The sequence below is a fragment of the Lagopus muta genome, chromosome 5, assembly GCF_023343835.1.
Source record: "Lagopus muta isolate bLagMut1 chromosome 5, bLagMut1 primary, whole genome shotgun sequence".
NCBI classification, from domain to species: domain Eukaryota; kingdom Metazoa; phylum Chordata; class Aves; order Galliformes; family Phasianidae; genus Lagopus; species Lagopus muta.
In genome coordinates, this window is record NC_064437.1 from 36,390,540 (window position 1) to 36,406,880 (window position 16,341).

The window sequence follows — 16,341 nt, forward strand, 5'->3', positions numbered from 1 at the left end:
CAAAAAAAAAAACCAAACCAACAAAAACAAAACCAACCCACTTTCAAAGCAGTACCTAGAATCGATTTGTATTTTTCACAGAAAAGATACTCCAGAAAAAAGAAGAGTCAAGGAAGAACTCTCATCATGCACATGGGGACTATTAGATGTTCCATGCAGAGAAAGAGCATTCCACACAAGGAAATAATCTTACCCAGCAAATTCTCCACCTTGGGCTTGTGCCTGGCCTGCAATTGCATCCATGATGGCATCTTGGGAATACATGCTGATTGGGGTGTTATACTGGGCGTGAATTATAGTAGCCTTGCCGCCTAGGCCTTTCACCTCAATGGGTTTGTGTGTAGACAGGGCAGAGTCCTTCAGGACACTGGGGTTGAAACGCTCCGTGAAATCCGTACTGGATTGTGCAAGAGTGAGGTTCAACAGGAAGGGAGGGGAAGAAAGGAGAAAGGTGTGATAGTTAAGTGAGAGAAAAACTAACACAGGAGTGTATATGTGTATTCATGGCATCTCACCACAAAAGCTTCAGTTCAGAGAATAAGAGAAACAGTTAAAAGCTGGCTGCACTCATGAGTGACATCTTTGTGTTGGCTATTGGACAGATAAAAAAGGTGAAGAGTTGTCTTCATAAAAAATCCCTATGTTTTTCTCATATTTACATACATTAAAATTGTTCTCTTACATGCATATGTAATTGTATTCATGCACATAAGCAAAAGCACACGTATGTATGCATGTCCATGGATGTATGCACATCAGCGAACTCCCCACAAGGGTCATACACAGCACTAGGAAAGTACAATGAGGTGAAGAGATGTCAGCTTCTCTATTATTTAGAAGATCACTGCACATAATTAATCACAGTGAAATTTAGTACTCGTGCCTTTTCATGCTGAAAGCCCTTCTCAGGCTCTACAGAAGGCCCACGTGTTGCAATAACATGATAAATGTTCAGTCTCAAATCTAATTATCTCATTGTGCAATCAACATTGCAGTCATATTTGGAGGAGATGCAGCCATCTTCTTCCAGTGGCTTCGTTTATGAGGGAAAACTTACTTGAGAAACTGAACTATCAGTAATATAATTGGAGTTCCCATAGCAAAAGGAAGAGTTGGTTTAATGTTGTACTTCAGCTAAATTGCACCTAGTTTCCTTGTACTGCCTAGCTGAATACTGTTACCATCCTACAGTTTGGACTGAGCACTGTCTGGATTTTTAACATAAAAATCAAAACCTCACTGTTAGTCACTGACGTAACTGCCCTTCCTTAACCTGTGGAATATCAGATTAATATCCAGCCTGCTGATCCTACCCTACCAACAGCAGGAGGATGACAGCAGTGCAGCTCCTGAATGCTCACCAGGACTAAGCAAAACTGAGAAATCCATCCTTTGGGAAATGCAGGTATTTCACAAAAATTTCATTTTGAACTGAGCCAAAAGCTAAGAAAGGATGTAACCCTCCTGCCCAAAATAGCAGCAGCAGTAGTGCAGTAATTCTGAGAAATGTAATCCAATTTGAATGGAATAAGTTTCATTTTCAACCTAAAACCATTAGATCATATTGACAATATTAAGTCTTCTGCTGAATTCTTTCCTGTAACTGAACTACACCTGCTTTGGTAGTGGAACAATACTGTTCCTGTCAGTCATGAGTGAGCCATGGAGTGTATCTGAGCACTAAATTTGAACACCCAACACTGCATTGAGGAAAAAAAGAAAATAAAGATGGCAACCATCGGACAGTCTTCCAATGATTAACAAAGATGATGCTCCATCACTGAATCCAGCCAGGAGACTCCACTATGTTTTAAGCTTTCTCTGTGGTGGGATGCCCTGACTGCAGATGGGCAGTAGGAGAGAGGCAGTTACATGTCATTCAGCAATACTCTACAGAACAAATACAGCAAGCTCAAGGAACAGAGACATAAATAAGCACATGCTGTACTACAGCCATAGCCTTTAATGACACACATCAACGTTATAAGGAAGGAAAATGGAAAGCTGAATTAAGAGATGATTTTCACTTTTCCCTGAACGCATAAAAATACATTTTCACATCTAAAACACCTCTTCATCAACTGTTCTCCAACATTATATTACTATTCTAACGACATCATCTGTCGAAAGGTGATGTGCAGAGATGTCCAGCATGTTATACTTGACTTTGCAGTATGCACATGCCTTACTCTAACAACTGTATCTCTTTTCTTTGTGATATTCTCAGCAATCATCTACTCATTACAAACACATCGGTCCCCAAGATCCTGAATTTACTGTTCTCATTTCCCCACACTACAAGGCTTAATAGAGATCCTAAAGCCAGGATCTGAGAAGACTGTGAAAAAAAAGATGGAGATTAAAACTGACGCTATAAAAGAAGATACGTAAAGATATGTAAAAATAAACACCAAAGAAAGGCAGTGACACCCTTACAACGTGACTTCTGCTTTCCAATACAGTCAGAACAATTATCACTGTAAGGTGTCAAGAGCTTTATTTGTCCAAAGGAGCTACATCGGTCACATGACATTTCTCCAACATCTCACTGAAATCAACAGAAAATGCCTGTCCAGTGTAAATTTTAAGTATTAAATATTATTTCAATTTTATATATTCTAGTAGCAACCTTCTCTTATCAGTTTAAATTTGATATTTAACTAAAACAGTTACTTATTTTAAGCTGAATTTAGCCCAGTCTCTTCAGCAATTTATTGACAACATTCAGCTCAGAGACAGAAGAGGACTTTAGGGAGAATTCTTTGCCCTCATCTTAGAAAACAAGATCAGAGCTGAGTATCTGTAAACTTCACTAATAAAGCAAATCAATCACAATTCCAAGTCAAACATGTATACTTATTTGGGGATGATTTTTTTTTTAAATTAGAGTAAATTTCTTTTTAGTTCTTTTCAGTATTAATATCTATTGCCAGCCTAAATTCGAATTCTAATGGAGTGTGGCTTAAGAAATTATCTTAATGCTTAGACAAAAACACATCACAAATAATGCCCCTAAAAAGACTCTGATGAATCCTAAAGGCACAGACTACATAAAAAGTTAGAAGGAATCCAATCATGACTGTAGAGATGAGCAAGTCCAAAAGCATCTACAGGAACTAATTAAGCACAGATGCTAAGTCCATTTGCAGAATTAAAACACCACCAAGAAATGCTAAACACATCATGTGCTTAGAACAGAGCACCTCTGCACAACAATGGCAACATATGATGCTTGCCAAGCCAACAAGACTTTTAAAAAAAATGCTTGTAAGCAAGACACAGCAGGAAAATCAGGGATCATGCTACCCCAGAAAGCAAATCTTCACACATACAGCATAACACAAATACTTAGCACTATATGAATAATACTAACTTGGAAGTGGTGTTGGTTATAACCTAAAAGAAGAGAAAGAGAACAAACAACATCATAACCAAAGAGAAAGTATCAGTAGTTTTTACAGTGCAAAAGGAAAAGGTAGTTACAGCTTACTAAAGCTTTAAGACCATCTGCAAATAAGAGCAAAAATAAATGTATGCCTGAAAACCCCAACATGATTAAGAAAGGAAAAAATGCAGGGATTATAGTTTATCTACATGGATTTAGTAGGTACTATGGCATTTTGGCTGACCCTTGAGCATGATGTTATTACTGTACATCCCTGAATGTGCTGTTATCAAAGTGTATGGTAGGAAAAAAAGTGTTTTCAGATTATATTCTCAACTAAAAATAGTAAATGTGTTATAGAGATTATATTCATCCCTTAGGTACTAAATATTCAGGGGTGAAATTTGTTCTAGTCAGGTCATCCTCAAAATCAGTATTGCAAGATTGACTTTTTTGTCTTACTTGCTGGAGAATATTAAAAAAAAATTTTAAATCTAAAATTGAGGAATTTGCCTTATTATTTAACAAGCTATTGGCTGAAATTCTATTGCACATACATTATGCCAGCAATGGTGTAAGCCAATTAATTTAAGCATAGATATTCCTAATTTTCTCACTGCGAAGACAGTCCTTGCGGTCTGTATTTTTTTTGCAATCCTTATCTGAATACTTTATTTCCTGTGCAATGTACACAGCCTGAAAAAACACATGGTGTATTCTGCTTCACTCCATAAGCAAGAAGAGACTGTGACTTGAATGGTAATTCCAAAAGAAACACAATACCAAGCTGAAAACATAAGTCTTATGCAGTCAAAACTGGGAGCAATGGAGAGAGCATGCTCAGACTGTCATATTTTATGACATTGCTAATAACTTCTGTTGATTTCAAGAATGGTTTTCATGGGCTGCATGTATATTTTCCTTTACTTCCTTCAAAGCTTAGATGATATTCACAGATGAGGAGAAACGCATCATAATTTGAGCAAATGAATAACAAAGAGTTCAGGATCAATTCGTAACCATTTCTTCTTATTTAGCTTCATGCAACACAGTTACTGGGCACTACCCCTTCCAACTTGCTATTGCAATGCTGGATCCGGAGCAGATGTGGGACTGATACAAAGCACTGGACAGCAATTTTAGATTGACATTCAAGCCAGAATGTTAGGCTTTTTCTTTTGGGGAATTTTTGATATGCTGCCTTTTTTTTTTTTTTTTTTTTTTTTTTTTTTTTTTTTTTAAACATACAAGCATTTTGCAATTGGTTCACCCCGATGCATTTTTCATGACTGAAAAAATCCTCTTGTGAGTCAGAACTGCAGTAAAGGATTTGTACTTCTGCATTTCCACGGAAAGGACATAACAGACCACCTTCTGCAATTACTGTTCTTCAGCCTCTCAGATTCAGGAATATTCTTCTGATTTTATAAACCCTACATAAAGCCAAATATAACAATCTGTTACAGGAACCAGCGGAGCTATATTAGGAACAAGCTGTAGCCTGTAAGCATATCACTGATACTATGTCCATTTTAGGTACCTACAGGATGACAGCTGGGCACTCATTTACAAAGAAATACGGTGTAAGAGTATCATTTTCTGACGTGGATTCTGATGGATGCTTTAATCCTCTAATCCAAGTCTCTGCTTTACACATACAATGACAGAACTACAGGATCCTTACCATTGGTTTTAATGAAAGGATATATTACAAAAACAAAAATATGTGCAAAGATGAAAATCATTACATGTGTATACTAAGGACAGCTCAACAGCCACATATCAAAGATTTTTTTTTAGGTGTGAAGATGTTATCGGTTTCCTTCAAAGAGGAGTTTGTTTATATTTGGTATGCTATGAGAAAATCCTCTCTGGTTCTGAGCCACACACTATTTTAGCTTAATCCTAAATGTGGACACATGAAGGACCCAACTTGCTGCTCACGGGGGTCACGCAGTAAGAAGCAAGTAATCCAAGCCACCTGGCAAGTACATGCAGGACAGGTATCAACAGCCCTTGACCTACAATGTGAAAACTAACTTACACTGGAATGAAAAAGAACATGTTAGAAGCTGTCACTCATTCTTCACATTTACTAATGTTCCCCTTCAGGAGCATAAAGTTCTGCACTTCTAATGAACCACCTCCGTGTTTTTTTTACCCTGGCTCAGGATTCTCAACTCTTTATGTAAAAGTGCATCAGAGCAACAAATGCTCTATGTTTCCTTGACTTCTTCAGAATAAATCTCAAAATTAGTTTTAGCTTACTGACAGGATTTTTCACGGTGAAACCTCTGAGAGCAATTCACACAACTGAGCTTAAATGATTTGGTGAAAACAGCAAATTGTATTTGTATTTCAACCAATCGAAACAAAATGCATCTTCAAATTTACCCCCAAACCTGCATTTTCTTATAGGTTTTACTCCACTGATAAGTGCATGCCCATGAATGCACAGTTTTGAAGTTTCTGAATCTCATGACCTCTATACAATATCTCATCCAAAGCAACAAAGTCCAGAATGGATTTTGCAGGGCTCGGAGTGCCTTCCTTGCATGCTCTTTCACATAACAAAATGGAGACAAACATGAATGATACAAACTCCCAAGGTAGTTACATATTTCGCCTCACTATCACTTCACTAAGAGCAATTAGAATGATGCCTCTCACTTTATGGTTAACACTCCACTGGGATTGGGAAATATTTAATGTATTCATAAGTTTATTTGCATGTAAACAGATTTAGAATGCTCTAAACCTCAGAGAATTACCTGAGAAGATGGGATAAAGGCAGTTTTAATGTGGTTTTGTTTTTTTAAACAGAACATTTATATGATTTTTTCATATACTGTCTTGTCATTCAAGTTCATACACACTTCCATGTCAAGTGCCATTCTGTCAGACTGCCCCTCTGCTGCCATCTATCACACATGAAAAAAAATTAATGAAGTACTGATGGGAAGATTCAATCTCCACTTCCATACCATCAGTATCCACCTCTGATACTGTGGGCCCACATAATAAAATAGGAGGCATTACTTTTGGAGCAGCCCTTGTACATTTTGATTATGTGTACAACATGGAAAAACCATAGAACAAAGACAGAATTGTTGTAGCAATTGGATAGATCAGTACGAGGGAAAGGTGTTACAACAGAGGTGTGATGATGGAAGGACTGGCATGATAGAAAGGTGTTACATAGGAAGGGAAGAACATTGCTCACCTGTATCAGAAGATTCTAGGTTCACAGGGGAAAACTTCACCAAGGAGGGATCTCCAACCAGAGATCCTTCCCCAGGGCCAGTCAGCCCTTAAAAGGGGTCTAAGAGAGGTGCAGCCAGGCTCCACCCCTTCCTGTCACACAGCTGAATTGCCTTCACCTGTGCTCCCTGGGCTGAGCTGGTCCTTTCCCCGGGTGCTCAGTGTTTCAATTAGCTTTCCTCAAGAAAACGGTAAATGAGAAGCATTTTGAGGCATACTTGGCTGACCTTGCCTATGATCCTGCTTTCTTTTAAGCATGAATTGCCCTTCTTAATTATCCAGCATGCAAAGAGAGTGTAGGATTTCTTCTGATAAGTTATTAGGAGTGGAAATGCTGAATCATTGAATTACAGAATTGCAGGAGTTGGAAGAGAACTCTAGAGACCAAGTCCAACCTCCCTGCTAAAGCAGGTTCCCTACAATAGATTGCACAGGTAGGCATCCAGATGGATCTTCAATATCCCCAAACAAGGAGAGACCACAGCCTTTCTGAGCAACCTGTTGCAGCGCTCTGTCACCTTCACTGTAAAGAAGTTAATCCACCTATTCACATGGAATTTCCTATGTTCCAGTTTGTGGCCATTGCTCCTTGTCCTTTTACTACACATCACTGAAAAGAGCTTAGCCTCATCCAATTGCCTCTTGCACTTTAGTTACATGTAAACATTGGTCAGATCTCCTTTCAGCCTTCTCCAGGCTGAACAGATCCAGGTCCCTCAGCCTTTCTTCACATGGGAGTTGCTCCAGACATCATCATCACAAATGCCCAAGAGAATTACAATAGATTATCTGAACCAGAAGAATCATCTAAAGCATTTATACATGCTCTTTCATAGAAATAAAATATCCTTTCCAAAAACTTTAAACCCTTACATTTTACTGTAGCAAAAAGTGAAACTCTTCTGCATTTGCATATAAAGTAGTTGAAAAGGTGCATTTATAATCACATCTTGAATGGACTGCCTGAAATTTTTGTTATCTCGCGTAAACAATTTGCTCCTATTGAAGAAGGGAATTTTCCCATATTCCCAAGATAAAACTTCATTTTAAAATAGGCATGAATAAACAAAATAAATATAGTAGCAGATTAATTCTTGAAGGCAGAAAAAGGAGAACTCATTTCTCATTGCTTTTCTCCTCACATGCTGCAGTCTGAGTTACTTACATCACACATAAGAGTAACGCAGTTCTCTGGAATACATTAATACACTGAAAACCTTGACAGTGTGACATCAAACTTTGTAGGGAGCATCTGCAGATCATGCCTTCTTAGTATACTAGTTAAGAACACAATGATCAGATGTAAGACAGATTATGTTCAAACCAGAGGATTCAACAAATGGTGCTTTAACTCATTTTACATAAGGAAGCCAATACATACAAGGGAGGGATTAAAGCAGGACATCGCAGTGCACTAGCTTGTCTGGCTTGCTGGTCAAAGCAGTTCTTCCTTAGGAAAGTAGTAAAGGGTCAAATCTCTACTATAGCTGCTTCTGTAATGGCTGGTAGGGATACTTTGTTCTAGGAGAATACAAACATCATTTTAAAACTGAAAATGCCACAGCTCTGACTAGATTACAGATGCCACTGTCACTGTGGTTCTTCTCATGCTCTGATGATTATTGCCAATTCATATTGCAATTCAGATAACAAAGACCTTACTCTGTAATGGTACTGTGAATATGTTTTTGGAGGTACTAAGCAATTTAAAAATCGTTCCAAACTTCAATCATGACTACAACACAAATGAACAACAGGGCAGGTACTATTACATTCATTTTCCAACAAAATCTTGTTTGAATATTACTATGAATTTATTGAAACATTAAATATTTTACCATGTTACCTACCCTATAGGAAGTCCACCTTCTGAAGCCCTCCGTCTGAGACTTAATTTATGCATCTCAGCCATTTCCCTTAGAGTTTCTGCTGAGTAAAGGCCAATAGGGTTGTTATATTGCCTTGCAGGGCTCAGCTGGCGTACAGGACTATTGCCATCAGTCAGTAGAGGGCTTAGTTTTGAACCTAGATTACTCTTTGCAGGTGAAACGTCAGGAGTCACGGACTGAGAGGACATGGAAGATCTAACTGCGGTAGTCTTTAAGTAAGAAGAGCTATTTGAAAAGCTGATCTCTTCCTTGTTGAAGTAGCCTGAAAATGTTCCATTGGTTGCTAAAACACTACCCATAGGCCCAGTCGCCGTGTTAGTTAGAGGACTGAAGGTTGCTCTGTTGCCATTGATTTCCCAAGCAGGTTCCTGTAGTAGCAAACATGCAGGCCAAGAAAAGAAAAAAAAAGAAAAGAGCAATCATAGAACACATGCAAAAAATAATACATCTGCAATCACTGCTTTCTAAACATATTGATAAACTAGCAACAAACGGATTAAGTGCCAAAACATCCAACCTTTCAGGGAAGATTTTCAACAAAGAAGCTCACTGTTTCAAAATCAGGGAAGTAAAACATACTCAAGCACTTTTTATCCTTTTTTTAGTTCAAACCAACAAATTAAAGCTTATTATTAGAAGAGCATTTGCTATTGGTCAGCTTCATAACAATGATTGTATACAAATACAACACTGTCTATTAGTTTCTAAGATAATTAAGAAAATTTAAAGAATATCCTAAGGTCAGAACTATCTGAAATAATATACAAACATAGAAGTCAATCTTATTATTACAAAAACATAATTATTCTAAATCACACCATTCTATTTTTCATGAGTACACTTAAAGTTATTGAAGCCCACACCTTGCATTGCTTTCACAGGCTTTGGTTCATGCTGATTAGGCCATGCATCATTGTTAGCAAATAGACCAAATGGATTCAAGAATAGATATCTGTTCTACAGACAAAATGCCTCTATATTCTGACAATTTCTGTATAATTTCCACTTGAATGAGTGTGTGCATGAGTACATGGCTGATGGCTTTATGATCCTATGGCTACATCCCAGATAGTGTTTCTAACTAGGACTGCAGTCAAAGTCACAGTAAACTCTCCTAACAATAACTACACTCATAAATGTCTGTGCTGGTTCTCAAATTAGAAGTGTACTAGCAGAAACTAGTAAACTTGTATAAGACAGTACTATGCTTCATTTTAATACATGATTTACTATTAATGCAGTTTAGTGCAACTGAAGTAAAGAGTAATATCAAAATAGAAAAATAATGCTTCTCCTGCAACATGAAGAAGTAATACTTATCAAAAAACCCACCTGAACATCAGTTAGAAAGTGCATGTAAAACTTCTGTTCTCACATTAGCTAAAACATCCTTTTCCTTTTTCTGCCCTGCAGTTCAAACTTATTTTGGTATAGCACCATCTAAATCATTGGAACTGGAAAGCACTGAGCACTTCATAGGACACACTGAGCACACTTAGGGTTAAACCACCCTTTGGTTCCAGCTACTAGCAGGGTGCAGTGACTGCAGTTCTGTGTTTTTTGGAAGGCTGCCTGCTTATAGTATGAACAATTTTATCAAAGAGTGATATAAACTGCTCTTTCAGGTGGGCCTTTTATAACTTTGCTCTCTGTTTTCTTATTCTTTTTTTTATCTAATATTACAATAATAGAAAACTACTAGTGCTTTGGATATGTATATTAAAAAAAACACTTTTTACCATTCTGCTTGTCAGCTCTTTGTCTTGACAATACCTAACTCTGAAGTTTCCTTTTTTCATTTAAGCAAAGCACCATCTTCATGTTTTAACTCGTCTGTTCAGCAGTTCATGCTCCCTACACGCAGCATCTTTGAAAATGTTTTGCATTTGTAGCTTTGGGAAGGTTTCCTCATGCAACATGAAGAAAATGTTAGCATGATCAATTATAAAAATTACCCGATCTAGGGTATGATGCAAAAGTGTTCCATGTTTGAGGAAAAAAAGGTTTTCAGAGGCATTCACTTCTGTGACTTTAAACAGTTCTCAACATTTAATGGTGTACTCTGAAATATCTAATGCTCTTGTCAAAGCTGTGGTTGACGAGAAGAGTAAGTAAAACAATTTTTACAATAAAAAATTTTTGACAGCCCTTCTGGCAATGAAGGGAAAACACAGAAGTTAAAATCTTAAAGGCTCAGTGACAAGCAAAATTCTAATACTAGTAACATTTTTCCCATGCTTGCTTTTTGAACCTAGAATCCTGAGTTCAACTCACCCTGTGCATCTTTCAAAATAAGGAATTAAATAGTTTCAAAAGTAGCTACTTTATTATATTTTTTGTGTCTGTAATTATGTAATTTGGAAAATATATTCTATAGCTGAGATACCCAACAAAATATTTTAGTGCTTTGCAACTTACAGGTTTCTCTAGAGCCCATAATAACCACCTGAATTTTATCTGAGAGGCTTAGAATCCTGGCTCCAGTCTAAATTGGGTTCTGCATGTTTTTCTAGAGTAGGATCACTCCCATGTTTCTCTCTGTACCTGCAGCTGTAACAGGTGCCCAGGTACCCACACACTCACAGTTCAGAGATCCAGCCAGCCGGAGGCTGCAGTCCACCTTGGGGGACAGGAACAAGAAGGGGACACAACTCTGAAGAAAGGACAGAGCTCACAAGCTGCTCTCAGTGAAAGCTAGTACAAGAGCAGGTAGTAACCTACAGGGACATTTTGCCTCCTTTGGACTGGCACTGCTGTGTTTGCCATATTTAACATACTACATGCACTTCCCCATAGCCTTACATGAGCCATACACCTGCAAATAATTTAGCCTCTGATTCTCTATGTTTGCTGGTATAGGTTATCATTAAACTTCTTTACTTCAATACTGAGGTTCACTAGAAAGATATATATTTTACTTTATCCTCTTAGATTTTTCTATATTGCATATTTAAGATTTAGGGAGGTTGAGTATATTTGGAAAATCAAGATAATATGAACTGATCAGTTATAACTAATTGTAGAAGAACTAACCCATCCAACAAAGCTAAATATGTGGGAGAGAATTATAACATTAATACATTAGAATGTTTTGAACCAAATATTGCAGTCCAATAAAATGAACTTAGAACTTTTTTGTTAATAAACATGAAGAGATTTTAGCTGGCATTAATAGCTGCCTGGGGCTGTAGAAATAAATGTGAAGTGCTATTCCTTTTAAAGTTAATAAATAAAATGGAATTACATGCTCCAATCATCATACTGCGACACTGAAAACAGCAACCCACCAGTCTTAAGTGGCCTACTGCATGTTTCCAAGTATTACTGAATAAATAGAAAGCACTTATTGTCTCTCAAAATGTTTTTTAAAAGCAGCAAACACACAAAGCTGCGTTCTCAAGCTAAGTCACCACTTGTGCAAATGAACGTTACGTGCTAGCTGAAAGGGGACAAATAATAAAACAGTACAGAGGTGATTGACTAGAAAAAGTATCTGAAGGAGCTATATTAGTTTGTTACATTGAAAAATCAGTGGCTTCTATCTATGTTTACTGTGAACTTCCTTTCTAAACCTTGGAATAAAAGGACATGCAAATAGATCTGACTATACAGCATCCATATTATAGAACTGCTAGTGAACTAAAATCCAGATATTTCATTAATCAGAACTCATTTTCATTATTTTAGTGTTACTGAACACTAACAGTAAGTGAAGGGAAAATAACAGGGAAGCCCTAAGAAACAATGGCTGATGATTTTACCAAGCTTTACGACATAAACGAACCTTTGCTTTCATTCCACAAGCAATTTCTAGCTGGAAGAGTAGCACACTAGCAACTCATTACTAGAGTTCATAGTAACCCAGCAGTGCCAGGTTAGCATTCTGCACTTTAAGTTAATACTCGTGTTAGTTCAAGTGTAGGGTGTTTCCCCTTATCTGGGGAGAAAGGGATGAAACACAAAGTGGATAAAAGAGCAGTGATACAATTTCTTTTCCATATTCTGCCCAATAATCACCTTACTATCTCTTTGCTGTTGTGATCCCTCATCCTGGGATTGTTCCTGGGACTATATCTTAGAATAAAATACTGTTCCTTCTCTATTTTTTTCTTTCAGGTCAGTCATGACAGCAGATCAATACAGGAAAACAGTTTTTGAAATATGAAGTTCAGATTTCTAATGCTGAGTAGCAGCATCACTTCTCAGGAAACACAGCCAACAGTAACAAGCACCCCCTTGTTTCCCAGCTGTCTCTCATCCCAATCTGCCTTGTCATCACTGCGGCTGGAAGGGCAAGATGACGTTTACAACTATGCCAGTGTGTTGCTACTCTTCAGCCGACCAGAAGAGGAGGCTCTGGCACTGAGCAGTGGGCTTGCAGAAATCTCCTACTGCGAGGGAAAACTGGGTTTTAATTTCCCAGCGTAATGGCAGTGAATGAGCTTAAAACTGACAAATGCAGAGGAATCTCAAACATTTGGGAATTCAAGGAAGCAACAGATCAGTTCAGTTTCTATTCTGCAATATTATTAGTTCTTTTTCTTATAGATATTTCTATGAAGAGCAAATTCTGCTTTTATATATTGGAGAAGCGAGAAACATTTATATAGAAAAATACTTCACCAGTTTTTCAGGTCCCTTTTTTTGAAAGCTCAAGTACCTTTTGTCTCTTTCTTATAGTCCATACAGTCTTTATTATAAATGACTCTGGCTTTTAGCACTTCTGGGAGAACAGTTTTACATCTCTTCCACTACAGTAATGAATTTGACCTCCCAGCATGCCCAAGAAAAAGGTGTTACTTTAAGCTTTTTATATAAAAGAAAATAGAGGCACAATGGCATTAAATGAGTCTGCTCAAAGACACTCAACAAATAGCTTTTGGCTCAGCCTTCTCTTCCATAGTACAGCTTGCTAAAGAGACCTATCCTCCCTTCATCTATTTTCTCTTAGCCACATGGGTACCTAAATTTGTCAGGAAACAAGTCCTTAGCATTATGAGATCCTCAATGGGATTCTGTAATGTGTGTGTTCAGGAAGGTAGTTATATTATAACAATTAAAGAGGCTTTCTTAATACCTTTACACAAAGGGAAAAATGTTAAATCAGTGCTTAGCCTTAAAGGCTCGGGTCAACTACTTTGAACTGCACTGAGCTGAATCCTCGCCTCTATTATGCACGCTTGAAAAGCTGGCAGCAGCTCACTGACTGGTAATGGCTTCATCTCAAGTCCTTGGATTCATACCTACTCTTCTCTCTGTTTGAATGCTGTTAGCCATAGTTATCTCCTCCTCCTCCACCTATGCTACATCTGTGGTGACATATCTGATTAAAACATCACAAATCAAAACTGTTTCAAGTTTAAGACTAATGTTAGAGAAGAAAATACTGGAACTGCAAATCAGTTTAACTCTTATTTTCAGTAATATCCTGCAGCTCAGCTGAAGCCATACTTATAGTTGCAGAACTTGTACCATCTGTAACATCAATCAGCTCAAAAAGGTAATTAGAGAATGTATTACTTGGGATAGATAGGAAAAATCCTATTGTCCTTCCTTACATCTTTTTTTAAAAAATGCACCTTTATTTCTCTTTAGTGCAGAAAGTGATGACCATAACAAAGAAGAAACACATGCTTCAAAATTAGTGGAAGCTACATTCTGATCAGAATAACATACACAAGAATGTATGGTTTATAATAAGACACTGAACTTGCACATGCAGAATTTTTTTTAGCTAACATTGCCATGGCTTAACCTTCACCAGAAAGAGGTAAGAAAAACTTCCCTTGATGTTTGAGGTCAGCACTGTCATGATTTGTTTCGTAATGTCATTTTTTGCTATCTTGGTAAGGCAACTTAACTCTTTTCAAGTGAACCATCAAAGTCTAAACATTGTCAAGCAGTGATGTGGAGGTGGCAGCTTCTTGCATATGTGTCAAAGAACTCTTCATTTCTACAGTGACAGTGTTAACAGGAATAATATAGGGATAAACAACGAAACATTGATTTTAAAGTGTACTTACTGTGTAACATATCTTATTGTGACATCCTCACACTGCTGTTTGTGTCACTAAAATTTTATTCTGGATTTTGAAACCTATTTTCCAAAGGGTCAATGCCTTCATTACATTTCAAACCATCCTCAGAGAAGAATTCCACTTTCTGCACTCAACATTACCTTTATTACTTTATAACAACTAAACTCACTGTTGCCCACTTCAACTATTTTTCTATTACTCAGATAAAAGTCTTAGGCCAGGAAGACATACTGCTGGCTTTCAGTAGGCTTGTTTTTATATCTGGTTAGCAACTTCCATGCTCCAAAACAAAACTGTCACTCCTAACCTGCTAATGGCCCCCCACTCCAGCACTCCACTGCTGCCTGTTCCACTAGGTTTTTTTTAGGCAGGATCTCTGGCCAGTTTGAATACTGTCAGAAAACCAGTTCCCCACCATGCCTTCACGTAGATGTCACCTTCTCCAAATAAAGGTGCTACAAATTCTCTTTTCCAGCTGCAACTACTGCTTGTACCCCATTCAGAATCCTACCTTCAGTAGCTGCTATAAGCTTTTCCTAAGCCAGGATACACAGGATGCTCAAGTGTAAGACAACATGCTCTTGAAAAAGAATCAGATCCTGTGGTATTATATCACTTAGGCAGATCAAAATAGGAAACGTGAAGTGCATTTTATGACTTCTGTGTCACAGGTGTTTTTAAAAACCTACAGTGTGTAGAGTTAATTCTTCTATAGGGTAGTTGGGTATGGAGAACAGTTTTGTGTAGTAAGCAGCTTTGAATGCCTACGGCAATAATTTTCAAATTGACAGCTGCTATGGAAGGATCATGCCTAAAACAGAACCGTATAAATAGATGCATTTTTATACAGGCTTTTATAGGCCTGCAGTGAGAGTAGTCAAACTTGTCATACCTGTGTAGGTGTTAGTGAAGGTCTCAAAAGAGAGTCACCAGTCTTGCATGGGGAATAGCTCTGAAGAGAGATCGTGTACTTGTTGCCTTGAAAACTAACAGCACTCTGTGTAGTTCTTAAAGGAAAATAAGGACTTGATTCCCCTTCCTGCCCTGTATTTTGCTGGTGCATTGGAACACCAATCTAATTGAAAGAATGATCCACCCTTTTTTTCCCCAGGAATTTCTAAGTACTATTTGGCACGTCTTCCAATAACTTTCTCCTAGATAACACTTGTAAAATCATGATATAAGGAGAAATAACTCTGAGCAAGATCAATTATTGATTTCTTCCCTCACCAAAAAGATTACAAGATCCAGAATGAAGTAACATTTTTTCTGACTCAACTAATAAACAGCTCTTCAAGTTCATTTCAAATTTAGCAAAATAAAATTGACTCAAATTATTCTTCCTGGTTGTGTTTTCTAGCTTCTTGCTAGCTTCTATGTGCCCATGGTAGTTACATGGATGATGCCAACTTCCTAAGTTTTGAATTTGGAAAGTATGGTGTTTATTTTAAACAATGTTTTACAAATTATCACCAGAAATTTGAACTATTAAAGCAGGAGGAGATCACCTAGTTCCCCATGCCTTTTGATCATGAATGTTTCTTTCTTATGTTACAAGGTTGGGATGAAACTGATGCAGAATGAATAAAATTGCAGTAAGGGAGATTTTACCTCCTCTCCATTTATCTAATTAAACGCATCACCAATACAAACATCCTCCTCAGTGCTTTAGCCTTAGGATGTATACCATCTGTCAGGCACCCTAACTCCTCAGTTTCTCCAAAATATATCTGGTGTCTTGTCAGAGAGTCACTGAATGGTTGTTCAA

At 37.5% G+C, this 16,341-nt stretch overlaps 1 protein-coding gene across 10 annotated transcripts in view; it reads right to left on the reverse strand.

Moving 5' to 3' along the window:
• The window catches only part of LDB3 (LIM domain binding 3), a 121,959-nt gene that overhangs the window by 55,001 nt on the left and 50,617 nt on the right, over positions 1–16,341 (reverse strand). For 7 of the 10 annotated variants that reach the window (XM_048944241.1, XM_048944238.1, XM_048944236.1 and 4 more), the window contains exon 5: positions 8,497–8,903. In XM_048944241.1, coding sequence (XP_048800198.1) covers positions 8,497–8,903 — 407 coding nt within the window. Of the gene's footprint in view, positions 1–193; positions 398–3,373; positions 3,397–8,496; positions 8,904–16,341 lie in introns of all 10 variants that reach the window. The other 3 variants (XM_048944239.1, XM_048944237.1, XM_048944243.1) reach the window with 1 other exon arrangement.